Source organism: Macaca mulatta, chromosome 7 (genome assembly GCF_049350105.2).
Source record: "Macaca mulatta isolate MMU2019108-1 chromosome 7, T2T-MMU8v2.0, whole genome shotgun sequence".
In the NCBI taxonomy this organism is placed as follows: Eukaryota; Metazoa; Chordata; class Mammalia; order Primates; family Cercopithecidae; genus Macaca; species Macaca mulatta.
Window position 1 is genome coordinate 73728970 of NC_133412.1, and position 27344 is coordinate 73756313.

The following is a 27344-nucleotide window of genomic DNA, read 5'->3' on the forward strand; positions in this document are numbered from 1 at the left end:
ACACACACACACACACACACACACACACAGAGATGCCTAAGGGCTTCATATTATTCTGTAGTTTGCTTCATTTGGTTTAACTTAAATGTAACTTGTCTCTTAAAAATTACAGATCATTGAATATGAGAAAAAACAAACGCTGGGACAGAACGATACCGGCTTTAGTTGTGATGGGACGGCTAACACGTTCAGGGTCATGTTCAAAGAACCCATAGAGATCCTGCCCAATGTGTGCTACACAGCATGTGCAACACTCAAAGTAAGAATCATGCACGATGTTCCAGATGGTTTCCTCTTGAATGTTGCAGAAAGTGTGTTTTAGAAGCTGGGAGTCACTGACAGCTGAGCCATTTATAAAGAGCGGGGAAAAGAAGCTGGTACTTAAAATATTCCACTGCCTTCTGAAAAGAAGTGCTTCTCCCCACAGCTCTGTTCTAAAGGAAATAGGTCTTCCTAAGAAGTAGCCCTTTGTTTCAGTAAGCAGTTGAATGTTTGGCAGAAAATAAAAGTAATTTTTAAAAAATCTTTTCACTATTCTCTAATAGCTGGGCTCTACATTCAGTATTTTTATTCATTAATTAGTTTTTTGGTAAAAACTTCATTTTTTTCTAAATGATATCATAAAATTGTATATAGGAGTGATAGTGTAATGTAATAGAACATTAATTAAAACACCACATTAAATTGAGTGCTTATTAAATGAAAATTACTAAGGAACCTTTTGTTCTCATTTAGGGTCCAGATTCCCACTATGGCACAAAAGGATTGAAGAAAGTAGTGCATGAGACACCTGCTGCAAGCAAGACTGTTTTTTTCTTTTTTAGTTCCCCAGGCAATAATAATGGCACTTCAATAGAAGATGGACAAATTCCAGAAATCATATTTTATACATAATTTAGCATTATACTACATCTTGGCAAAATAGTACCATACAATCTAGTGTCAAAAACATAAATGGCCACAAAAAAGTAGTTTGAGTGTTATGAATATTTATAATCGTAAGATAAGAAACAGTTTCTTAGAGGAGATAGAAAAATGTTTATTTAAATCTTTGCATGATTTAAAAACAGATTTTCCATTTTCTTACAACTTTAGGAGAAAAGAACTGGGTTTAATGGTTAAAAAAAAAAAGCACAGCCTTTTCAGCTTCATCTTGTATAATTTCATAGATTGGCTGACTTAGGGTCTTTCAATAGTTTGGAAATTGAAAGATTCTTGTTATATATAGCTAGTTTGGGTTTGTTTTTAACTATTTTGAAGGTTAATTGAGATGGGCAACTAGGCTTAATTAACTGTTTTGAAGGTTGGATGAAAAGACATGGGTCAGTATTCCTACAGAATTCGTATTAACTAAATTTCAGAAAATTAAGAAGCTGACTTTATATTTGGGGGTTTGAACTATCTAGTTGTTAGCATTTGTAATAATGCTTAAAAAAGGCCTAATAAAATGCCCAAGAAAATTTTCAGTGCATTTACAGAGAAGGATATTTTGTAGTAGTAATGTGTTATGTAGTACAGTTTTAAAGCTATAAATGGAATTTTGTGTAAATTCACAAAAATGTGATATAAACAGGATCTAAGACTGGATTCTCTGTCACTAAACTGCACCACTATACCTGTCTCTCTGTGTGGGGGACACTGCTGATGGTTCCCAAGACTGAGACGATGACGGTGATGACGACTGGGTGAACAGACATCACTTCAACATTGTGAAAATCCTGCACAGCAAGAAACCGAATAAAATACTAACATTTCTAACAACTGCTCTGATATTGTAAAGAGATCCAACAGAATCACTCCTGCTGAAAAATACACTTTCTGCCACCTACACATTTCTATCTAGGAAGTAAAATTTGCTTCATGGTCATGACCCTATTAGTCACTGTTACAGCTGTGTTGGGGATAGGAAGTATATCTGGCAGATTGACATATATATGCTTTTTTATAAAGCAGATTTTTAAAATATAGTAAGATTCATTTTTTCCCTTGAAAGTGATTCTCTTATAAAAAATGTAAGTGGAGTTTAAGGTATATCAAATCGTTGTGGAAGGTGATTAAAAATCAAAATTCTTTTAAGTATCAATTTAATTTTTTCTAAATAATATATAAAAATTTTTCATCCAAAGCAATCTTTCACTTTATATTGTCAAGAAGGTAGGTATATTGGTGGCTGAGGTCTCCTGAAATTGCTAAAGGGAAATTTTTCTGTGGTAATGCTCTTATGGATATAAACCTCAGTTAAATGGAATATCTATGGGATGTGTGGTTCTGGTTAACTAAAAATTAACCAGTAAACACTCTGTAGTAACCATTATACAAAATACTTCTGCCTTAAAAAATATGATATGCCAGAGATGAGTAAGTGTTTCTTGACGGTGGAGACCTTTCAAATGACCTTTCTGTTGAACTGAACAATTGAAACTGCATCAGCCATAGAAAGGACAAGAAACAGAACTGTTTACTAACTTTGGGACATCCCCTGGAATTTTTAAAAATAAATATATATATGTAACCCTTTTTTGTCATTTGCTTTTTCTTCTAAAAGTGAATATAAACAGCATTTTGATTTTTTGTTTGTTTTTTGAGATGGATTCTCGCTCTGTTGCCAAGGCTGGAGGGCAGTGGTGTGATCTCAGCTCACTGCATCTTCCACCTCCTGGATTCAAGCAATTCTGCGGCCTCAGCCTCCAGAGTAGCTGGGATTATAGGCGCCCACCACCATGCCCAGCTAACTTTTGTATTTTTAGTAGGGACGGAGCTTCACTATGTTGGCCAGGCTGGTCTCGAACTGACCTCAGCTGCCTTGGCCTCTCAGAGTGCTGGGATTACGGGCGTGAGCCACCACGCCTGGCTATAAACACCATTTTGGAACAGAGGTTCTAGTTAATTGAGTTTAACTTTATGGGAGTAATGCAATACAAAATACAAATACCTCACTGCTGACTTAAAGCAGTTCATAGGAACTGCAGCGATAACTGCCGCTGCCTTTTGTTTCTTGATCACTTCTTGTGGTCTCAGGTTTTTCTCCCCTGTTCTAATCTCAGGAGGTGGAGGATGAATGTGGGAGAATCCAATAAATAATCTTACTGTTAGAGTGTGACTATCATCTTACAGCTGTTTATTAATAATAACTACCCAAGTGACTACTATGTACTAGGCTCTGCAATAAGTACTTGACTACATTCTTATTTGTTTCTCACAGCATCAGTATGAGGTAAGTACCCATTTCACGGGCAAATTAAAAGGTCAGCTAGGCTGGGCATGGTGGCTCACACCTGTAATCCCAGCACTTTGAGAGGCTGAGACGGAAGGATCACTTGAGGCCACGAGTTCAAGACCAGCCTGGGCAACATAGACCCTGTCTCTGAAAAATAAAATTAGCTGGGTTGTGGTGGCACGTGCCTATAGTTGTAGCTGCTTGGGAGGTTGAGGGGAGGATTGGTTGAGCCCAGGGGTCCAAGATTACAGTGAATTATGATAGCACCACTGCGCTCCAGCCTGGGTGATAAAGCAAGACCCTGTCGGGGCAGGAAAAAAAAAGTTTATCAAGTGGTGGGAGGTGGAATTTAAACCCATTTACAGAGTTGAGAAAATGTTTTGCAGGGTTCAAAAATAACATGTCACCATTCTCAAACTTTGCAGTGAGACCCAAAAAGATATTTGACTATCTACTATAAAATATACTTTCTGTTTTAAGAAAGTGTGATATTCCAGTATCTACCCAACAAATTGAGATTCCTTGCATTATCAGAGTGTTGACAGTAGTACCTATAGTTTTTTTTTTTTTTTAATTATTATTATTATTTTTTGGAGATGGAGTCTCGCTCTGTCGCCCAGGCTGGAGTGCAGTGGCGCAATCTCGGCTCACTGCAAGCTCCGCCTCCGGGGTTTACGCCATTCTCCTGCCCCAGCCTCCTGAGTAGCTGGGACTACAGGTGCCCGCCACCATGCCCGGCTAGTTTTTTGTATTTTTAGTAGAGACGGGGTTTCACCATGTTAGCCAGGATGGTCTCGATCTCCTGACTTCGTGATCCGCCTGCCTCGGCCTCCCAAAGTGCTGGGATTACAGGTGTGAGTCACTGTGCCTGGCCTTTTAAAATTATTTTTAACATGGGAATAAACTTGTAAGACATTAAAGAGAGCAAGGTCTTCAATGAGATATGTTACATGCAATGTGTTTAAAACGTCCCACTTTTTAGTGCTTCTTCAAACCACTTTAGTACTACTTGCTGTTCTAGTCATCCAGATTCAAGACCTGGAATTGTCCCCCAATTAGAAAAAACACATCCTTCACAAGAAGGATGGTACCTTTGCAGTCCCAGCCCCAACAGCCAGCCCCAGAGCTGCACGGTGTATTTATTCACATACACCTAGTTTATATGCTTTTAAAAATCCCTTTTCCTGTTTCTCCATTGCGAGTTTTTAAGTGGAACTCTATTTAAAACACGATAAAGTGAGTCCTGTAGTTATGCAGCTACTGAGGAAGCTGAGGCAGGAGCGTTGCTTGAATCCAAGAGCATGAGACCAGCCTGAGCAGCATGGCAAGATCCTGTCTCAATAAAATGAACCACCACAAACATTTACAAGGGGTTTCCTGCCATTTGAATCAGTCTCTGTGTTTTCCCTCACCGTTAGGCAGTATGTCTTCCCACTCTGCCTCTCTCTCCCTTCAAGAGGCAGGGATGTGGGCAGGAGCAACAAGTCAGGTGGACATGGGGTGGATGGCTTTTCTTCTCCTTGCTGGTGCGATGAAGTCCTCATACCGCCTACTCCTGACTCACGTGTGGGAAAGGCTGAATGGTTCGCTGCAAGGCACCTCTTCGCTCTCTTCACCCATCTAGCCAGATGCCATCATAACTCACCTTCACAGATGCCCCCTTTATTTCCATGACAACTGCCAAATCTCTAATTGAGGCTGACGTGACTTCACCCAAAGCAGATTCTACAAATGACTGCTATATAATGCTGGTTCTGCTTTTGTGCCTCAATTCTTAACTGATTTCAAAGAAGGGAAATATGGTTTTGGTTTAACACCTGGCTCACTTTCTTCTGCTCAAGCCTTTATACTGCATGGCCTCAGTGGCCATGTGGACAACCCAGCCACACCTAGGTTTCCAGTTTCTTCTTTACCTCAAGCAAACTTCACCATTCCTTATCATGGCCACACCGTATACCCTATCATGATGTGGAACTGCTCTACATCTGAAATAGTAAATTCAGACAGCCCACTCTTTGGCCACAACATTTGGTGTTTCTTCCAGCTCTCACATTCCAGTTACACCCGTTACTGAACCTGAAGACTGCAGCCCCTTGTCCTCTCTGTTCTTTTCTTCTTCCTTCTCTACCCAGTTAGACTCTATTTTTGGTCTCCCTCAACCCCTCTCCACCTTTGGTCTTTAATCACTTTAACAATTTCATCAATAACCTTCAACACACTTATATATACCTAAATCAATCCAGTTGTCTGCCTTACCTTCAACTTCCTGACTGCTTTGGTAGTAGCACTGGGGCCAAAAAAAGAAATTTTAATTAAAAAACAAAAAACAAAAAAAAACTTCTTAGCTGGTTAATCCAGGCATTTAAAGTAATGTAACTATAAGCCAGGCGCTAGCTCACACCTGTAATCCTAGCACTTTGGGAGGCCAAAGCAGGTGGATTGCCTGAGCTCAGGAGTTCGAGACCAGCCTGAGCAAAATGGCGAAACGCCTGTCTCTACTAAAAATACAAAAAATGGGCGTGGTTGCGTGCGCCTATAGTCCCAGCTACTCTGGAGGCTGAGGCAGGGAGAATTGCTTGAACTCAGGAGGCGGAGGTTGCAGTGAGCTGAGATCCTGCCACTGCACTCCAACCTGGGCGACAGGCTTTTCCCATCCCCCTGACTCTTTCTCAAAAATAAATAAAATAAAATAATGTAACTATAAATTGGGATCATGAGGATTTCATGGTCTTCCTTAACTGTCTACTGCTGAGTGAGTTGCAATAGTCAGCCCTTTGCCAGTCTCGAGAGTCCCAATGTAAAGCTGTTCCACTTTGCTCACACCTTCAACACCTTCCCCGCCCTTAGTTAATGAAAGAAATTCCACCTCCCATCACCAAACCTATAAACATAGCTACATGTCCATCTAAGCTTTCCCTTAGGAAGGAGGGAGTGTCTAAGGCCTCCTGTAGTGAAGTCAGTCTCTACTTGAGCTCAGATCCTACCTCTTCAGGAACTGCCCTCTGCTGTAACCTCTCCTCTCCTGGCTCTTTCCTACCAATCTTCAAATATGGTAAAAATAAGTATTTGAATGTCATGTGCCCCTTCAGATACCAATTGCTCCTTCACAGTGAAGTCACTGGATTATTCCCTACAATTATCTCCATTTCCTTCTCTCCACTGAAACTGCTCTAGCCCAGGTCACCAACACTGACCTGATTTCTAAATCTTGTGGCCACTTCTCAGTCGTTACATGTGACATGCTCTCTCTGGAGCGTTCATCACTGTTGATATTCCCTCTTGAAGCGCGTTTCCTTAGTTGCCGTTGCACTGTACTCTTACCTGGTCAATGACTTCTCTACCTGCCCTTGCTGTTCTATCCTGAGCCCTCGTGCTCTTTACACACACTCTCATCCATTTCCATAGCTTCAATTGCCATCTGCTTTCAGAAGATTCCAGAATCTCTATCGCCAGCCTTGATTTCACAAACTTTCAGTTACATATATTCAGTTACCCCTTTAATACTTGTACTTGGATGTCCCGCGGGCATCTCAAACTCATTATGTACAAAGCTGAACTCCTCATCTCGGACTCCCAGACCTGTTCTTTGGGCCTCAAACTTGGGCATTTCCTTGACTCTTCCCCCTTATTCGCACATGCAGTCATTCCCAAGTTCTGATGATTCCAGTTCCTGAAGATCCTTGAAATGATCAGCGCTCCACCCTCCCTGCGGTTACTCTAGTTCAGGCCACCCTCTCCCATTTAGGGGGCGGATCTCCCTATTTCCGGCTTTTCCTCTGTCTGCCACAGTGCAGCTGGTGTCTTTCTAAAACAACAAATTGGACTGCTAATCCCTTGCTTGAAAGCCTTCAGTGACTCCATGATCTTGCCTCTGCTGATTTGTTTCATGTCTCGCCATATCACATGTCGCAGTGTATTTCCTTTTCTTTTACATTGTGGGATCCGCTGCGCCTGGCACAAGGTAGGTGCGCCATCGATACGTGGAAGATTCACAAGGGCCAAGCTGGCACCAAGCTCTATATCGACTTGATGGCCACAGGCAGCAGCGTGGGACTCTGCTGCCTGTGGCTTGGCTACGGGAGCGAGAAGACACCTGGCCCTGTGCACTCCTTGCCGCGCTCTCCAATTCTGAGAAGGGACAATACCTTTCTTTCCCTGATTAGGAAAGAACGCCCGAGGTGACACACCTTCCCATCAGCTGAGGGGGTGGGCCATGACACGGTGAGGCCCTAGCTCCGCAGTTGCACTTCCTGAGGCCAGTTCCAGAACAAAAGAGGCTTGCCCATGTTCTGGGGGCACGAGGCTCGCTTCCGCCGGCCTTAAGGTGTCGCCGTCGGGCCAGAGCTGATGCGCTGGGCGCTGGGCGCTGGTCGCTGAGGCCGCTCCTGCCAGCTACCTGCGCAAGCGCAGAGGGCTCTTCCGGCGCCTAAGCAGGCGGGGATGCTGCGGTTCCGCAGCGTGCTGAGGCAGCTTCGGTCAACACCCAATACTCGGGGCTCAGCTCGGCTTCCTCTTCGCGCTGAGATGCCTAAGAAGGCTGGTGCGACGACCAAGGCCAGTAGCAGGTCCCTTGGAAGCAGAGGGGTGGGCCTTAGGGCTACTCATTGAGGAGCGCGGGAGAAGCGGGGCCCGAGGGTGAGTGGAGGCACTGCCAGCGGCTTGCTGTCTTTCAGTTCCGGGGCTCAAGACAGCCGCTGCCACCCCCAGAGCTACGGCTCCTGCTGCTGTCACCCCGCCTCAGTAGGCTGCGCCGCCGTCCACCCGGTGACTTCTGAGCGCTGGGCCCGGCGGCAGCCGAGCTTTCCTTGGGCTGCGTGTGCTGACCTCTGGCCTCCTCCGCGCACTCCCAGTCCAGCAATTCATGTTCCAGCAGCGGCATGACGCCTGCGCTTCCCCGGGAGGCTGTATTCTGCTTTCTCCTCCCTTACCTTGGCTGATCGCACCCCTTCTGTCAAGAATACATCACTCCCATTTCCACCATCTTTGTATGGCCAACCCAGTCCGTTTCTCAGACTCAGCTCAAGCACTGCCTCCTGCTGGCAGCATCCACCTGTGCCCCAATGCTGAGCTGCCTGTGGGGTAATGTTCTGTGCCTATCTCATCGGTGCCCTTAGCACAGTGTATTATTATTTTGTATGTTCTTTCTCTCTCGCAGTAGTCCGAGCTCCTTGAGAGCAAGGGCCATGTACCTTTTCATCTTTACATATCCATTGCCTACATATTTGTTGAAGGAAAGTTCCTAGCACAGCCCCTATCGCATAACAGGCCTTTAAATATCAAGCACTGTTGTTTTTTTCTCCCTTTCCCCCAACACGCACACACACACATTTTCACCAACATTTATTAGCTCCGACTGCATGAGATACAATGATGAATAATAAATGGACTATGCCCCCAAGGAACTGGAAATATAAAGCAGAGGGAGGAACAAGCATTAAAGTTTAGAAGCCAGGGTTAAGTTTTCTTGCAAGGGAGGAAAAAACACTCTTGGGTTGATGGGAACGCTTCGTGGGAAAATTGAGTAGAGCCTTGAAGGTTGTGGGAAAAGCGTTCTAGGTGGCCAGAAGTCCCAGGACGCCACTGATTAACCTAATTTGTCTGTTAAGGGTGAAAGGGGGTAGTGGAAGAATCAAATTAAATGTGTGGGAAAGTATTTTGTAACCTGTAAAGTTGCGTGGTTGTCATTTTAGGGGAAAAGCCAGAGCAAGGAACCAGAGAGACCATTTCCTCCCTTAGGTCCTGTGGCAGTTGATCCTAAAGGTTGTGTCACCATAACCATCCATGCAAAACCTGGCTCCAAACAAAATGCTGTAACAGGTATACCTGGACACTGGGGTGGGATCAGGTGTGAATCAGGTGTCTCCTACAGCCTCCCTTTGCTTTGGTTAGCTGAAAGCTTATTCTGTGACAGTTCATTTTTCACATCTGCAGTTAGAGGCTTCTCCATTTTAAAATTCTAGATTCTAATGTAAAGGTGTCTGAAAGTGCATATATCTTTAAATCATGCCAAGTTACATGAAAACCATTGTATATTTTCCTTTTTAAAAATACGGTATTTTAGAAAGGACAGGTATGGAAACTTGTGCATAGTCTAGATTATTCTTAGTTTGTCCTATTCCAAAACTGGAGACATTGGCCAGAGAAAGAAGAGACATTTTAGTGTAGTTTAACGATCACTGGCCTAAGGAGAGGGAGAAAACTTGAGATCTGAGACCCATGATCAGTTCCTGTGCGAACTTGTTTTAAATCAAAACAGTATAAAACATTCATGAGCCCAGTTTTTTCACCTGTCAGATGAGATCATTAGACTAAGAGGCTTTCAGGCTATTCTCTGGAGTGCTGGAGGTGCCTCAGGAATCAGCTTTGGGCAAGGGGGAGGCCAGGCAGACAGGGCTGCTGACTAGCTATATTTACATATGTTTTAAATATTGGGATTCTAGAGAAAACTGGGGGAAAGGGTTTCTAAAGGAGAAAAAAGTTGGAAAACCGTTGCTCTAAATTATTTTGAAGGTCTTTTGCACCTCTAAAGCTCTGTATTTCAAACCATTTTTAGATTTTGAAAGGAAGACCACAAAATTGGTGTGCTAGACCTGGTTTATGCTGATGACCAGGTTAACTTAGCCATACCCTCCTTGGCCAGCATTTTCTAAGTAGTGGGTGTGAACATTATCTACTGTTGGAGTATTATGTTTCATTAGATCTAAAATGGGAGGCTGGGTGCCATGGCTCATTTGTAAAATGGAGATAATAATGGTATTAATATCTTCATAAAGTCATTATAAGGATTAAAGAAGTTAGTATTTGTAAAGCCTTTAACACATTTGTGTGTGCTTAAAATTAGAGTATAGTAAGTGCTCTGTAATTATTTGTTAAGTAAACATTATTAAATTTTAAAAACACTCAGGATATATGTCACATAAGAGGTGAACCTAGTCCAGGGCTCTCATTTTCCTGATGAGGAAACCCTGCACAACTATATACAATCTAGTAAGCTGCCCTGTCCATGCACTTCCTCAGTGACATTGATGAGGCTGAAGGCCATCTATGACTCCCTGCCTGGGGCTTTTCACATACCAAGGTCTATTTCCAGTTGCCTAAATCCAGGATACTCCCCAGGGCTCTGTAAGCCCATCTTGGTCAGCAAGATTGAGTTAATAACTGTTTTCTTCTCTGGATTTATTTCCTGTAATGGTAGGGCCATTTTTATCACGTTCATGTTCCCTTAAATGTGATTAATAATTCATTTCTTCATTCAACAGTTTTTAATTGAAAATTTATGTGCCAGGCAAATGCAAAAATTCTTTTACAAAATGTCCTTGCTTCATGAAGAAAAAGAACTCCTTAAGGATAAAGTCCATACTGTTTTCATTCCAGATTTGACAGCAGAGGCCGTAAATGTAGCTATCGCAGCACCTCCATCAGAGGGAGAGGCTAATGCTGAGCTCTGTCGGTATCTTTCCAAGGTCCTAGAACTCAGGAAGAGTGATGTGGTTTTGGATAAGGTAGGTCTCTCTTTATTTATTTATTTATTTATTTTGAGACAAAATCTTGCTCTGTCGCCCAGGCTGGAGTGCAGTGGCACAATCTTGGCTCACTGCAACCTCCACCTCCTGGGTTCAAGCTATTCTCCTGCCTCAGCTTCCTGAGTAGCTGGGATTATAGGCACATGCCACCACGCCTGGCTAATTTTTGTATTTTTAATAGAGACAAAGTTTCACCATGTTGGTCAGGCTGGTCTTGTAACTCCTGACCTCAAGTGATCCACCTGCCTCCTCCTCCCGAAGTGCTGGGATTAGAGGTATGAGCCACCATGCCCGGCAGTCTCTCTCTTTTTAAACATCTTTGATTATTTTATTTCTTTGTTTTGGTTTTGTTTTTGTTTTTGAGACGGAGTCTTGCTCTGTTTTCCAGGCTGGAGTGCGGTGGTGCAATCTTGGTGCACTGCTACCTCTCACTCCCAGATTCGAGCGATTCTCCTGCCTCAGCCTCCCGAGTAGTTGGGAATAGAGGCACCTACCACCAGGCCCAGCTAATTTTTGTATTTGTAGTAGAGACAGGGTTTCACCATGTTGGACAGGCTGATCTCAAACGCCTGACCTGAGGTGATTCACCCACCCCGGTCTCCCAAAGTGCTGGGATTACAGGCGTGAGCCACCGCGCCTGGCCTTATTTTATTTCTTTTTTGAAATGGAGTCTCGCTGTGTTGCCCAAGCTGGAATGCAGTGGCGTGATCTTGGCTCACTGCAATCTCTGCCTCCCGGGTTCAAGCGATTCTTCAGCCTCAGGCCTCCCAGGTAGCTGGGATTACAGGTGCCCCCCCACCACACCCAGCTAATTTTTGTATTTTTAGTAGAGACGGGGTTTCACCATGTTGACCAGGCTGGTCTCGAACTCCTGACCTCAACTGATCTGCCCACCTCAGCCTCCCAAAGTCCTGGGATTGCAAGTGTGAACCACCACGTCCAGCCATTTTTGATTATTACACATTAATAATGATTCGTAAAATACTGATTTTTCTGTCTTTTTCAAATAATTGAGAAACTAGTTGTTTATAACTTTTATATTTACTTAATCGCAGAAATCTGTGAATTCTTCCTATTTAGTCTCCTTCATGCCTGCTGCCTTAATCCTTACTGAGACTGTCCGCGCTGTGTGCTTATGCTTCTTCACTGCCACTGTTGCCAACATTTTCTCCTTTCTGAAATCATTCCTGAACCTGCTGTCAGATTAATCTTGCTTACCTCTCTCATCCTTTAAGCCATCACCACACTAAACAACCTAAAGCAATTCCTATTGTTAGTCATCTCCATGAATGACTCCGTCAAGTATTGCTAAACCCCTGCTTTGTCCTTGCTCACTAGGAGTAGCTCATTGGGAAGACAGAAGGTTCATATGATGTCATTAATATGGTTTTGTACTAGGGGTGGATATCAAAATCACCTAGGAATGATTTCTAAATACAGATCCCTGGGTATCACTCTAGACTTCTTGAAATAGAATCTGCAGGAGTGGGGCCCAGCCATGTTTATATTTCTTTTATTTATTTATTTATTTATTTTTGAGACGGAGTCTTGCTCTGTCACCCAGGCTGGAGTGCAGTGGCCGGATCTCAGCTCACTGCAAGCTCCGCCTCCCGAGTTGACGCCATTCTCCTGCCTCAGCCTCCCGAGTAGCTGGGACTATAGGCGCCCACCTCCTCACCCGGCTAGTTTTTTGTATTTTTTAGTAGAGACGGGGTTTCACCGTGTAGGCCAGGATGGTCTCGATCTCCTGACCTCGTGATCCGCCCGTCTCGGCCTCCCAAAGTGCTGGGATTACAGGCTTGAGCCACTGCGCCCGGCGTTTATATTTCTTAAAGCTCTACTTGTTTTCCAGTGCTATACTATATAGCTCCTATCCAGATTCCAGCTGGCATTCACAGTCATTGATTAACAAACTGCACCTAAAAATCCAAACCTGTGGCAGTTCATTTCTGATTTTTGTTTAGTGCTCATGCTCTGACATTTGCCTGAAAGGTATTCCCCACTCTTCTGCCTGTTCAAATTCCATTGATCTAAATAAACCGCTTCTCAAATTTAATCTTCTTTAAAGGCTGTGTTTGAAAACAAATCCTTTTTTTTTGAGACGGAGTTTCACTCTTGTTGCCCAGGCTGGAGTGCAATGGCGCAATCTCGGCTTACTGCAACCTCTGCCCCCCGGGTTCAAGTGATTCTCCTGCTTCAGCCTACCGAGTAGCTGGGATTGGAGGCATGCACCAACACGTCGGCTAATTTTTGTATTTTTAGTAGAGACAGGGTTTCGCTATGTTGGCCAGGCTGGTCTCAAACTCCTGACCTTAAGTGATCCACCCGCCTCGGCTTCCCAAAGTGCTAGCATTACAGGCATGAGCCACCACACCCGGCCAACAAATCCTTTTTAAAGTTGTTTTAAGTGGTTGTGAAATCGTAGCACTTGAATATCTGGCTGCTTTTTGTTTGGAATTTTCAGAAATGTTAACAACATAGAGAATACCAATGTGTTTATATTTATAATTATTTTACTACAAAGTTTTTATAAAATTGCAATATTTATTTATTTTAAAGATGATTTTCATTTTTAACTTAAAGAATTGCTTGAGACTAGAATATTATAAAGATTCTATATTCATTTTTTAGATTTTTTTTTTTTTTGAGATGGAGTCTCGCTCTGTCACCCAGGCTGGAGTGCAGTGGCACGATCTCAGCTCACTGCAACCTCTGCCTCCTGGGTTCCAGCGATTCTCCTGCCTCAGTCTCCTGAGTAGCTGGGATTACAGGCACACGCCACCACCCCCGGCTAATTTTTGTATTTTTAGTAGAGACAGGGTTTCATCATGTTGGTCAGGCTGGTCTCGAACTCCTGACCTTGTGATCCACCCCCGCCCCCCCGCCCCAGCTTCCCAAAATGCTGGGATTACAGGCGTGAGCCACCATGCCCAACCTATTTTTGAGTTTTTAATGTCCAGCTTTTATTATAGAAATTGATGTATGAAGGTAAAAACCCTGGAGAGTTGTTAGTACTAACAAAAGTTTAGTAACAAATGTTAGGAAGAATCTAAGAGACAGTCTTTGATTAGAGTCTAAGTAACCAAGAAAAAGTGGTACCTAAGCCATCAGGAGAGCCCATTATACAACTAAGGTCTGCTATCTCTAATAGCAATAGAATGTGCTAAACAGTAAAGTATGTTTTTTCTCTTTTGGTCCAGGGTGGTAAATCTCGTGAAAAGGTGGTGAAGCTTTTGGCTTCTACAACTCCAGAAGAGATCTTGGAGAAATTAAAAAAGGAAGCCAGAAAAACATAAAAGCAAGAAATGAGGCCGGGCTCAGTGGCTCATGCCTGTAATCCCAGCACTTTGGGAGGCCAAGGTGGGTGGATCACCTGAGGTCAGGAGTTCGAGACCAGCCTGACCAACATGGTGAAACCCCATCTCTAGGAAAAATACAAAATTAGCTGGAGTGATGGCGCATGCCTATAATCCCAGTTACTCAGGAGGGTGAGGCAGGAGAATTACTTGAACCCAGGGGGCAGAGGTTGCAGTAAGCCGAGATCACGCCATTGCACTCCAGCTTGGGCAACAAGAGTGAAACTCCCTCCCCCCAAAAAAAAGAAATGAAAAATACATCCTTGAGAAACTTTTTTTTATTGCTAATGATAAAGAGACTGTTAAATAGAAAAATATACTACATGCATAGAAGAACATGGGGGACATATATAGGTATATATTCAAATAAGACTCCAAAAAGTAGAAATTTAGAAAGTGCTATACATTGAATCAGGTTCTAAAATCCCTAACCCCAAACAGCCTGGAACATGTTACTCTGATTTCATGGCGTTGTAAAATAACAGAGTTGGAAAGAATATTCAAGATGACCTGATTTAACAGCTTTCATTCTGTTGCGGGGGGCTTTTGATATCCTATATCCAGAAGTTGAGAGACTTACTCAAGATTGTACCATGCAAGCTGGCAACTAGAACCCAAATCCTTTGACTCCTTGTTGAATGCAGTTTTTCTGGATTGTAAATTAAAAATCATATCTCCACAACGGTTCTGGAATTTGGAGGATTGCCTTCTAATCCAGTTTACAAGTGACAGAAAACCTGTTATGCTGCTTTGTAGTCTTACCTTAGATTTTAAAATGCTAATTTAAATGTAAAAAAAATTTTTTTTTTTTTTTACATCTTTTAAAGACTATTGACCATTTTGTGGAAAAAGTAAAGAAAAATCATGACTTGTAATTAAATGTGAATTACAATTTTTGAGAAGTCACTGAATTTTCTTCTTCCTCAGTAATAACTTACAATTAGCAAGTTCACTAGTTTTTATGACTCTCCAAAGATCCTTAAGAAAGAGGACTTGGAAGCTATTTTTAGTATTTGTAAAAGCCTGTCAGAAATTACATCTATATTAAAGTTTCAAAAGCTAATAATATATTTTTACATATTCAGCTCAAGTTATAGTAATTTATTAAGGTAAATAACTTAATTTCCTTTGCTGATCAGAAGAGCTGATTTGCAGTTGTGTGCTTTGTCCAGCAAGTACATGAGAAAGATATATTGATGGACCAAATCATTAAAAACAAAATCCACAAGGAAGACCAATAATAAAAATTCCTGATGGTAGCTGGGCATGGTGGCTCACACCTGTAATCCCAGCACTTTGGGAGGTTGAGGCAGGAGGAACACTTGAGCCCAGGAGTTGGAGACCAGCCTGGGCAACAAAGTGAGACACTGTATCTGTCTCTGTCTCTCTCGATAGACAGACAGATAGAAATTTTATGCATATGTGTATATATATACACATACATATATTTATATATAAGATTATATGTAAGATCTCATATGTAAGAAGTCCAGGCCCGTGTGGTGGCTCACTCCTATAATCGCAGCACTTTGGGAGGCCAAGGCAGGTGGATCACCTGAGGTGAGGAGTTTGAGACCAGCCCGGCCAACATGGTAAAATCTCGTCTCTACTAAAAATATAAAAACTAGCCAGGCGTGGTGGTGGGTGCCTGTAATCCCAGCTACTCAGGAGGCTGAGGCAAGAGAATTGCTTGAACCCAGGAGATGGAAGTTGCAGTGAGCCGACATGGTGCCACTGCACTCCAGCCTCGGCAACAGAGTGAGACTCCGTCTCAAAAAAAAAAAAAAGAAAAGAAAAAAATCCCAGACAGTGAAAGAGAAGCCACTCATCTAGTACAACTCTTAACTTGTACCAAATAGGTATCAAGGACAAGAAAAAGGTGGCTTATGTGAGATCACAGTGCACATTAGTGGCAGAGCTTGGTTTAAGCCCAGCTGCTTTGTCTTCTAAACTGTGCCATACACTGCCTGCAAATGTGCTTCTGTTTTACATGGTCTTAAGAGCTTTTCTCACTCTTTCTACACCATTTCAGTGTGTGCCATAAAGCCGTTTTACTTGTGGATTTTACATGGATCACTGTTAGAATGTCATAAAATGATACCATAAAAGATCAACTTTCCTGGCCGGACAGTGGCTCACGCCTGTAATCCCAGCACTTTGGGAGGCCAAGGCGGGTGGATCACCTGAGATCGGGAATTGAGACCAGCCTGACCAACATGGAGAAACCCCGTGTCTACTAAAAATACAAAAAATTAGCCAGGCGTGGTGGTGCGTGCCTGTAATCGCAGCAACTCAGGAGGCTGAGGTAGGAGAATCACTTGAAACCGGGAGTCAAGTTTGTGGTGAGCTGGGATCGTGCCATTGCACTCCAGCCTGGGCAACAAGAGCGAAACTCCGTCTCAAAAAAAAAAAGATCAACTTTCCGTAGGGCGTGGTGGCTCATGGGCTCGTGCCTGTAATTCCAGCACTTTGGGAGGCTAGGGTGGGCGGATCACGCGGTCAGGAGATCAAGACCAGCCTGAACAACATGGTGAAATCCCGTCTCTACTACAAATACAAAAATTAGCGGGGCATGGTGGCACATGCTTGTAATCCCAGCTACTCGGTAGGCTGGGCAGGAGAATTGCATGTGAACCGGGACCCGGGAGGCAGAGGTTGCAGTGAGCTGAGATCGCACAATTGTGCTCCAGCGTGGGCTACAGAGGGAGACTCCGTCTCAAAAAAAAAAAAAAAGAAAGCTTTCTTTCCTTCCCCTCACTTTTCAGCAGTGCCAGTTTCATCTTTAGGCCCACTTGCCTCATGTAGACAAAAGGCCAACCAGGTTTCATATTCATGTATCAACCCCTCCAGTAGGAGAAAAGGCCACTCCAAGGAGCTCTGGTATTTTCCAAAAGCTTTCAGTCAACCTTCCCTTATATCAGCCAAAATCAAGTCACATGAAGTTTCTAAGCTAGCCCCTATGGTCAAGGAATGCCATTCTATAACACAAGTTCCCTAAAGCAGTAACTATAAAGAGTTACCCTAATTAACTAGAGGTCAGCATACTCAGAAGCAAAGAAGTAGAGAGAGTTGGGTACCTGAATAAAATTGGGAAAAGTACGAAGAGAGGAATGGGTGCTGGATAGGAACCACCAGTTTCTACTATGATAACATGTTTACTTCATTTTAAATGGTGATATTTTAAATGTGGGGACATTTTGCCTGGTAAGTTTTTTTCTGTGAGAAACATAGCAGTATCTTGTAACAAAGAAGATATGGTGACACTTTGTCATCAAAAACTACTTTGGGGCTGGGCATGGTGGCTCACGCCTGTAATCCCAGCACTTTGGGAGGCCAAGGCGGGTGGATCACCTGAGGTCAGGAGTTCAAGACCAGCCTGGCCAACATGGTGAAACCCTGCCTTTACTAAAACTACAAAAAATAGCTGGGCATGGTGGTACATGACTATAATCCCAGCTACTTGGGAGGCTGAGGCAGGAGAATCGCTTGAACCCGGGAGTCAGAAGCTGCAGGGAGCCGGGATCGCGCCACTGCACTCCAGCCTGGGCGATAGAGCGAGACTCCGTCTCAACAACAACAACAACAACAAAAAACCAGAAACAAAGCAAAACAAAAACTGTTGGAGGTAGGAACTGGCCCAGGGGCTGTATTTCCAGAACATGATTCCCTTTTCCCCCTGCAAACGAGGTAGTCTTTAGCAGTCTAACAAATTGTCTCACATAGGATTATTCCTACTAGTAAGAGATCACAGGTAAGGCTTGGGCACCTTGACCTGCTGTAGAAGCTCAGTTAATGTACTTTTCATCATCTGGGCTGTGGTCTTCCCCTATGAATACTGAAGTAGACCCAGTGACCTAGTACCCAAGACACAAAATATTCAGCCTCCATAACATTCGTTTAATGACATGATTCTAGCTTTGCCCACTCCCATTAATTTCAAGTGAATACTGGCTAGGCAGTCTACATTGACTTGATTACACTGCCTTTCTTGTCTTGTGTTATCCTGAGAATCCCGGATTTGAAGCAGCCCATGAATAAGGTTTGAAAAATATTTATCCAACTATGCTGACATATGATGTTCTAGCACTGCATCTGTCATCTATCATCCCCACCTTAATAAATGATAATTACTTGTGCAAACATGATGTATTAATCATTTATTATCTTGGGTGCTTACTTGACAGACACTGCTAGGTGCTTTGCCTATACTGTACTTCGACAGAACCTGGGAAAGAAGAGCCTGGCTCATTATGCCCTGGAGGCAGGAGCAGAGATTTCAGACTTGATTTCTGTGAGCCATTCCACACTTTCCTCTCGGTTAGGGGATGGACCGCATCCCCTCTGATGGACCAGAGGATGGAGATGGCATCTTTGCAGTGTTTACAGTTCCAAACACCTAGGCTAGGTGTGGTGGCTTACACCTGTAATCCTAGCACTTTGGGAGGCTGAGGCGGGTGGATCACTTGAAGTCAGGAGTTTGAGACTAGCCTGACCAAATGGCAAAACCTCGTTTCTAAACTAAAAATAAAATACTAGCTGGGCATGGTAGTACATGCCTGTAGTCCCAACTACTCGGGAGGCTGAGGCCTGAGAATCACTTGAACCCAGGAGGTAGAGGTTGCAGTGAGCCAAGATTGTGCCACTGCACTCCAGCCTGAGTGACAGAGATTCCATTTTGAAAAATAAAGTTCCAAACACGTAAATGCTCAAACTTTAGGAGGCAGCTCTCTAGGCTGTGGGCTATCAGCATCCCCTCCTAGATTCCAGGCATTTGGTTATATAGTTACTTAGCTATAATGCAAAAGATACATTTTAGAACCCATGTGGCACCAAATTCAAATTGTTTTAATGCATGTAACTAGTGACTAAAAACTTAGAATTTCAATTTACATCCAAGAGGTGGCACCGTAACACAACAGCAGAAAGCCATACAAACTTTGAAACTCGATTCCTTTTGTAGTCAACAGCACTATTAGGAAATTTGTTCTGCAGTGCCTGACTACCAGGCTCACATGCTGTGATCCTTCTCGTCTTCTCAGAGCCATTCCTTAAGCTTAGTCCCCTTGTATCTTAAATTTAGCTCAGGCCAGAGTGGTGTTAACTTGGGGCCAGCTGGGTACATGAGAGTCTCAGCCCATTGCCACGGTGGAATCAGCATGGTCTTGAGTTCCTTCCTTAACTCTGCAGGTTTCAGAAGTCCATGTAGCCAGTGTTTCTGAAAATGGATCTAGGCTGGACAATTGGCAAGGAGCTAATTTCTAATCAAGATGCCAACTTATTAACTTGAGTGAAGAACACACCTGCCAAATAGACTATAGTGGGATCTGCTAGTGAGAACATTCTGTCCCTTTGGGAAGTCTCTTTAAGAGAATCATCATTTGAAGGCTGCTTGGAGAGCTTGGAATCAGAGCTAGGGAAATTAGGGGCCAAGGTAAGGGAGCTATGACCATCTATAACTCCCATTTCTGCTGCAGGGATGGACCTATGGTATCAACCAGCCACAGATGATCTTTTGCGACAACACTGGAGATAATGATCCTTCATAGTACAGGAACTCCCTTTTTCTAGGTTGCAGGAAGACCACCTATTTCTACCCACATAGGCATTCCTCAGACAATCCTTATAATTCAGTTATTAAGGGTTTGCATTTTATGATCCTGTCTGCCTCAGGGTCCATCGGTTCCCAAGATAGAGTTTGGGGAGGGAAGAATCCCCAAACTTTGCAGCCACAAGTTACATACTCCCTGGTCATTTCTACAGGAAACTAATCTGTGATGTGTTTTTACTATCACAGTGATGTTCAAACTGTTTCAAAGCCTTAGGTTTCCTCAGAGATGCCTAGGGGGATTGGGGCACTGTGGACAATAAGAGAGTGAGTCAAGTCAACAGCAATGCTAGCCTTTAGTTCTCTTCTACAGTCATACTGGGCAGCACGTACACGTGATAGCTGCTCATACCACATGTGGCTATTGAACACTTGAAATGTGGCTAACAGAATTTAAAAGTAAAAGATAAAGCTGGCCATGTTGACTCACACATGTAATCCCAGCACTTTGGGAAGCTGAGGCAGGAGGATAGTTTGCGGCCAGGAGTTTGAGACCAGCCTGGGTGACGTAGTAAGACCCCATTTCTACAAAAAAATTTTTTTAGAATTAGCCAGGCATGGTGGCATGTGCCTGTAGTCTCAGCTACTTGCGAGGCTGAGGCAGGAGGATCACTTGAGCTCAGGAGTTTTACGCTGTAATGAGCCATGATTGTGCCACTGCATTCCAGCTTGGGTGACAGGGCAAGACCCCGTCTCAAATTAAAAAAAAAAGAAAAACAAAAGCATAATAGAAATAAAGGCCATGTTGGAAGCAGTGCAACAGAGAAGAGGCTGAAAACAGTATGGAATTTAGAAGGCAAGATAGAGAAGAGTGAATAAAGAAAGGAAAATAACAGCTATAGAAGTCAGTTAAAAAATTATTATTATTATTATTATTTATTTATTATTATTTGAGACGAAGTTTTGCTCTTGTTGCCCAGGCTGGAGTGCGGTGGTGCAATTTCGGCTCACTACAACCTTTGCCTCCCAGGTTCAAGCAATTCTCCTCCCTCAGCCTGAGCCTGAGTAGCTGGGATTACAGTCCTGAGCCACCACGCCCAGCTAATCTTTTTTTTTTTTTTTGTATTTTTAGTAAAGACGGGGTTTCGCCAAGTTGGCCAGACTGGTCTCAAACTCGTGATCTCAGGTGATCCATTTGCCTCGGCCTCCCAAACTGCTGGGATTACAGGCGTGAGCCACCACGTCCGGCCAAAATTATTCATTTTTGTATTGTTTCACTTTTTATATTATTTTGTAAACACACAAGTTGAGGAAATTTTAAAATGTGAAAAATACACATACAAACAACAAAGCTCTGGCCATTAGCAATTAGAGCAGCTTTATTTACCTAATTCAGACAAAGAAGCTGGAGATCCTTTAGGGAGTTAAAGGCACTAGCAGTGGAAAAAAACCATGAGATCATCATCACATCATCCCCTGAAGCTGTCTCAGGAGGAGTCACTGAAACCCAGAGAAAATCTAACTGGTAATTAATACATAGGGCTCTCATGTCCCTGGGGGAAAGGAATGAAAACACCAGCTCAATTAGCCCATACATGGGGCTGTCTGTGCCCTTTAGGGAGAAGAATGAAAACAGCTGAAATCAGCCCATCAGCCTATGAAGACATGGTGAAAGATATGCGAGTTGTCCTTCTTGCACCTCAGCAGCCCACGGATAACTCATTCTTTTTTTTTTTTTTGAGACGGAGTCTCGCTGTGTCTCCCAGGCTGGAGTGCAGTGGCATGATCTTGGCTCACTGCAAGCTCCGCCTCCCGGGTTCACGCCATTCTGCCGCCTCAGCCTCCCAAGTAGCTGAGACTACAGGCGCCCGCCACCACGCCCGGCTAGTTTTTTGTATTTTTAGTAGAGACGGGGTTTCACCATGTTAGCCAGGATAGTCTCGATCTCCTGACCTCGTGATCCACCCGCCTCGGCCTCCCAAAGTGCTGGGATTACAGGCTTGAGCCACCGCGCCCGGCCAGATAACTCATTCTTATATATGAACCTCACTGACTGGGTACCCATTATGTGCCTAGCTCGGTGCTGCATACTTCATGCTCTCTCTTATTCCTGCAAAGGGGCAGTTGAATCACATATTAGCTGTTTTGTTGTTGTTGTTGTTGTTTGTTTGTTTTTAAGACGGAGTCTCGCTCTGTCACCCAGGCTGGAGTGCAGTGGTGCAATCTCAGCTCACTGCAACCTCCGCCTCCTGGGTTCAAGCGATTTTCCTGCCTCAGCCTCCCGAGTAGCTGGGATTACAGTCATGTACCACCACGCCCAGCTAATTTTTAAATTTTTAGTAGAGATGGAGTTTTGCCTAAAGTGCTGGGATTACAGGCATGAGCCACTGTACCCAGCCAGCTGTTCTGACCGAAGACTTGTCTTCTTCATTAACCTGCTCCTCCTATTTCATCCTGTAAATCTTTAAATCTGAGGGGTATTATCCACAGCTCATCTCCACTTTTCTAATCTGACAGCACTGATAGTTGAATTCCTCTGAAGCAAGATGTTTCTCTGGCACCCGGAGGCCTCAACAGTGTCACAACAGCTGAAGTGTCACTTCTTCCTCATCCTGGGCACACTGTGATGTAGTGCAGCCCCACTGATTGGGACCCATGCAGCCAGCCTGGCCCAGGGCCACTCTCTCCCAGCATGTCCACAGGTCAAGGGATCTCTACTTCATCCTTATTTTCCTCAAACGCTGGTCCCAGCAGTAATCAACCAGACTTCTAGAAAAGAGGAGATATCTGCTCTCAAGGCTGCTGTGGGCTCCAGTGTTGTAATCTACTACTTGAATCTAGTTGTTTATTTCATTCTATAATAATTTAATATAGCAGATGTCAGGAAAAATCTTTGTTTAGATATTGTGTCATATCTGGATATATCTGAATCCTAAAGGATTAATCTCAATATTAACAATATTCACTTCTGCCAGTGTCAAGAGTATTTTCTGCTGTTGGGCTTAAATCAATTTTAAAATTTGAGAGTTTTAAAAGCATATCTTTCTGTGTTCATAAATAAACAGAACAAAAATTCTTTGAGTACCTTAATTTTTCACACAGAATTAACCAAAGCCTTATTTAATATTTCAAAATCCTCATTTATACATATTAAATATGTGTCTTTGGTTAAAATGCAAGATACTGAAAGAAAAATTCAAATAGGCATTTCAGTAAATAGTTTACATATAATATCTCATTTGTCTGACATTACAAAGTAAGTACTTTCACGAGTAACATTTCCAGCTACCTGAAGTCCAATAATAATAGAGGCCACCTTAAGCTGGGAGTATTTGTTTCCTATATTGCCTAATTTAAAAAATATCCTTTTCACTGTAGATAATTGTGCTAAGTAAAAGAAGTCAACAGTCTATGGCATAGATTTCCATACATAGCCAGATCTGTGTTTGGATAGAATGAATCAAATGAAATAGGAAGTCTAGGAAAATTTTTAAGGTATAAAAAAATTGTAGGCCGGGCGCGGTGGCTCAAGCCTGTAATCCCAGCACTTTGGGAGGCCGAGATGGGCGGATCACGAGGTCAGGAGATCGAGACCATCCTGGCTAACACGGTGAAACCCCGTCTCTACTAAAAAATACAAAAATCTAGCCGGGCGAGGTGGCGAGCGCCTGTAGTCCCAGCTACTCGGGAGGCTGAGGCAGGAGAATGGTGTAAACCCGGGAGGCGGAGGTTGCAGTGAGCTGAGATCCGGCCACTGCAGTCCAGCCTGGGTAACAGAGCGAGACTCCGTCTCAAAAAAAAAAAAAAAAAAAAAAATTGTATTTAGGTTTGGCTTGAACTTGTTTAAAAATAGATAATGTTTTTTTAAAAAATTACATTTAGGAAACAAGTGTAGTTCTTTTATGAGAGTTCAAAATTAGTGCTGTCAATAACCTTCAGGGAAAATGATCATTTCCTTCAATTTTAACATTCTAAACTTAAAACTGATATTTCATTACCCTTAATTCTATCATAAAGTCCTATATTTTTCTTTAGGTGAATAAAATACAAGGGGTAATTACATATTTGTCTGTTGAGCATTATAAGGAAAGTGGCTTTGGGAACAAAAACCATCCTAGAAATCTCCCCAGATGTCTTTTTCCTATGTGGTTTCAGGAACCCCAAAACTATTCTCAGAGCAGTGACTCAAGTTTTATTACATTCTGTGTAACCCCAAGTCCAGCTAGCACTCAAAAACAAAACACAAACAAAAAACTCAAAGTCCCCATCATCCTGTTCTCAAAAGGACATTAATCTGATGTGTTCAATAATTAATATTTGACATTCTAAATTCACTACCAATTTTCAAATGTCAAATGCTATAATTTTATTTTAATTTATGTATTTATTTATGTTTAAGATGGAGTCTTGCCCTGTCACTGAGGCTGGAGTGCAGTGGCACAATCTTGGCTCACTGCAACCTCCACCTCCCAGGTTCAAGCGATTCTCTAGCCTCAGCCTCCCTAGTAGCTGGGACTACAGGTGTGCACCACCATGCCTGGCTAATTTTTGTATTTTTCATAGAGACAGGGTTTTGCCTTGTTGGCTAGGCTGGTCTCGAACTCCTGACCTCAGATGGTCCACCACCTTGGCCTCCCAAAGTTCTGGGATTTCTGGCGTGAGCCACTGAGCCTGGCCAAATGCTACTAATTTTAGCTCAACTTTTATGCAAACCATCTTCCACATTTGAAGTGTTTATTTTCTGAATGAGATAATTTGCTTTCCTTTGCTAATTCACATATGAATTAACATAAGGAAACAATCACAGATCCTTAATTCTCAACTTCTCCTGCCCTACCTCATCTTCTGCCCATTACTCTACATCCTTTATGTCAACATTATGCTTTACAATTTACCAAATACTTCCCTCCCGTTGATTCAACAAATGTTTATGCAGCACCTATTATATCCCACTAGGGGTTTAATGGTCACAACTCTATATTCTCAAGCTCTTCCTTTGGTTATTTATTTTTATAATTCTGTGAGGGTGGCAGGGTGGGTATTGTCCCCATTTTTACAGCTGAGCCAATAAGCTCAGCGTTTACATGATTTTCTCAAGGTCACATAGGTTTTAAGCACAGAACTGGAAGCTAGGACTCCTTATGCCTAATGTCATATGTTGTTATAACAGACTGTCTACTTGAAATTAATTCTGTGTGACACTATTTTAATTCTTTGTTCTCACTCTTAAATTATCTTTAAGCTTTTTTTCATGTCATTTTCTGTCCTATGAAGCAGAAACTGTGCCTTTTATTTCTTCCTGGTTTTAAGCAGGTGGGACGCAGGGGTACAGTCTGATAGTAACTGCTGTTAGAAAACAAAAACCATAACAACATAGATTATTCATGCAGCATGTAGAATTAACTCATGTTGAAAGGAGGTTTCTTCCCATGTTTTCAAGCAGGGCTGATACTCAGGACACATGCAGCCTAGCTGTGTTGGGTGTTAAAACATTTAAATACTGTTGGAAAACCACATCTCTTCTGAGCTTCCTGAGAAGCACTCCTCCAGCGCTGGCCTTGGACCCATATGTCTCCCTTTGTGTCAACAGCTGGCACAGCACAGAATCCTGCCCTAAAGCTATAGTCAGCTACTGTCCCAACTGCCTGTGCTTTCTCAGGTGATCATTTTATAAATCTTTTTTTTTTCTTTTTTTGAGACACAGTTTCGCTCTTGTTGCCCAGGCTGGAGTGCAATGGCATGGTCTCAGGTCACTACAACCTCCACCTGCCAGGTTCAAGCAATTGTCTTACCTCAGCCTCCCAAGTAACTGGGATTACAGTCATCTGCCACCATGCCTGGCTAATTTTTGTATTTTTAGTAGACACAGGAGTTTACCATATTGGCCAGGCTGGTCTCGAACTCCTGACCTGAGGTGATCTGCCCATCTCGGCCTCCCAAAGGGCTGGGATTACAAGCGTGAGCCACCGCGCCCAGCCTATAAATCGTTACTTTTAGAGACAGGGTCTATCTAGCCCAAACTGGAGTACAGTGGCATGATCCTAGCTCACTGTAGTCTTGAACTCTTCCTGGACTCAAGGGATCCTCCTGCCTCAGCCTCCTAAGTAGCTAGGACTACAGGCATGCACCACCACGACCAGCTAATTTTTAAATTTTCTGTAGAGACAGTATCTTGCTACATTGCCCAGGCTGGCCTCGAACTCCTGGCTTCCAGTGATCTTCCCGCCTCAGCCTCCCAGAGTGCTGGGATAACAGGCGTGAGCCACCATACCCAACCAGGTGATACATATTTTTAATAACACTTCTGCTTTCAGAGAAGATCCTGGGGTATAGTCAGGACATTACTATCTAGGCTAAACATCTGTAGTATCAAATCCTATCTTTATATAACAGCACTGGCTTCTTGCCTACTGATGTAATTAGGGGGGTACAGGGAAAACCCTTACTGTTAAGATTGTATTTGCATCTTAATGTGAATGCATGACTTATTAGGTCCTTTCCAATAAAATAGTTACCAGAGAGGGTGGCTCTTCAGGAAGGGAGAATAAAAGGGAGAGGTAGATGCAGAGCATGAAGTACCTGGAGAAGTCAACCTCGAGGGCCTAGTCTGGGGTGCTGAGAGAGAAGGCAGTAAAAAACAGGCTTACGAAGATACCCTTTTTTTTTGAGATGAAGTCTCGCTCTGTTGCCCAGGCTGGAGTGCAGTGGCATGATCTTGGCTCACTTCAACTTCTGCCTCTGGGCTTCAAGCGATTCTCCTGCCTTGGCCTCCCGAGCAGCTGCGATTACAGGCATGCCACCACACCTGGCTAATTTTTGTATTTTTAGTAGAGAGACGGAGGTCTCATCATGTTGGTCAGACTGGTCTCAAACTCCTGACCCCAAGTGATCCGCCCGCCTCAGCCTCCCAAAGTGCTGGGTTTATAGGCGTGAGCCACCACGCCCAGCTGGAAGGTGCCTTTTAAAATATTATTTAGTTTTTTTTTTTTGGTCACTCTAATAAAGTTAGGAAGGTGCCTGTTAATTCCTTTGACCTATGTTGAAATTTGCACTCCTAATGTTACTCTCAAACCAAATAAGCCCTTTTCAACAGATATGAAGGACAGCATAAAAAAAACAAAAATCTCATTTCAACATATTAATAAATGGGTTAACTGCCAGAACTTGGGAGTGAAGATGCTTAAATTTTTAAAATTTTTATTTGAATGAAATCATTGTAATAATCATTCAAATGATTTGAAATAGAATGATCTCTGTGAAAGGAAGTTTATAGCATCACTATTTATAGAAGAGAAAGCAGCAGAGGTATGTATCTGCAAGTGAATATAACATTGTAAAATCAGCCCACATTAAATACCAAAAAAGAACAATCAAAATGCAGCATTACTTACAGGATTAAAAAGAAAAGTGTGAACAGTACAGAGTTAAACTTTTGTATGTGTGAATTTTGACCTGCTATGTTGTTAGCGAAAAGCCTTAGTGTTTGCATAAAATGTGTACCCTGATCCCAACCACCATGAGATCAAGACACAAACTGACAACGATTCCTTATTTTACAGCTTTATTACTGATTTTCCTCTAAAAAGAAACCCAAATAAATGTGACGCTGACTCATCTATAGAGTAAGGAATCACAAAGTACCATAGTACTTTACAAAAGCAAAAGCAAAAAAAAAAGCGATTGTTTTACCTTTCAACTGCTAA

The 27344-nt window shown here is 42.9% G+C and overlaps 2 protein-coding genes across 12 annotated transcripts in view; both read left to right on the top strand.

Moving 5' to 3' along the window:
• BTBD1 (BTB domain containing 1) overlaps window positions 1-2512 on the top strand; it is a 58126-nt gene extending 55614 nt beyond the window's left edge. For both annotated transcript variants that reach the window (XM_028851258.2, XM_077940145.1), the window contains 2 exons: window positions 113-259; window positions 736-2512. In XM_028851258.2, coding sequence (XP_028707091.1) covers window positions 113-259; window positions 736-894 — 306 coding nt within the window. In that variant the 3' untranslated portion in view covers window positions 895-2512. The remainder of the gene's footprint in view (window positions 1-112; window positions 260-735) is intronic.
• A 5121-nt stretch (window positions 2513-7633) lies between these two features.
• C7H15orf40 (chromosome 7 C15orf40 homolog) lies at window positions 7634-27298 on the top strand. Of its 10 annotated transcripts, none has more exons than XR_013395229.1 (5): window positions 7634-7771; window positions 8908-9034; window positions 10592-10719; window positions 13941-14100; window positions 22159-22714. XR_013395229.1 is itself a non-coding variant. In XM_077938635.1 (5 exons), the coding sequence occupies exons 1-5, from the start codon at window positions 7658-7660 to the stop codon at window positions 27221-27223; spliced, it is 507 nt and encodes a 168-aa protein (XP_077794761.1). In that variant the 5' UTR covers window positions 7634-7657; the 3' UTR covers window positions 27224-27298.
• The last annotated feature ends 46 nt before the right edge of the window (window positions 27299-27344 follow it).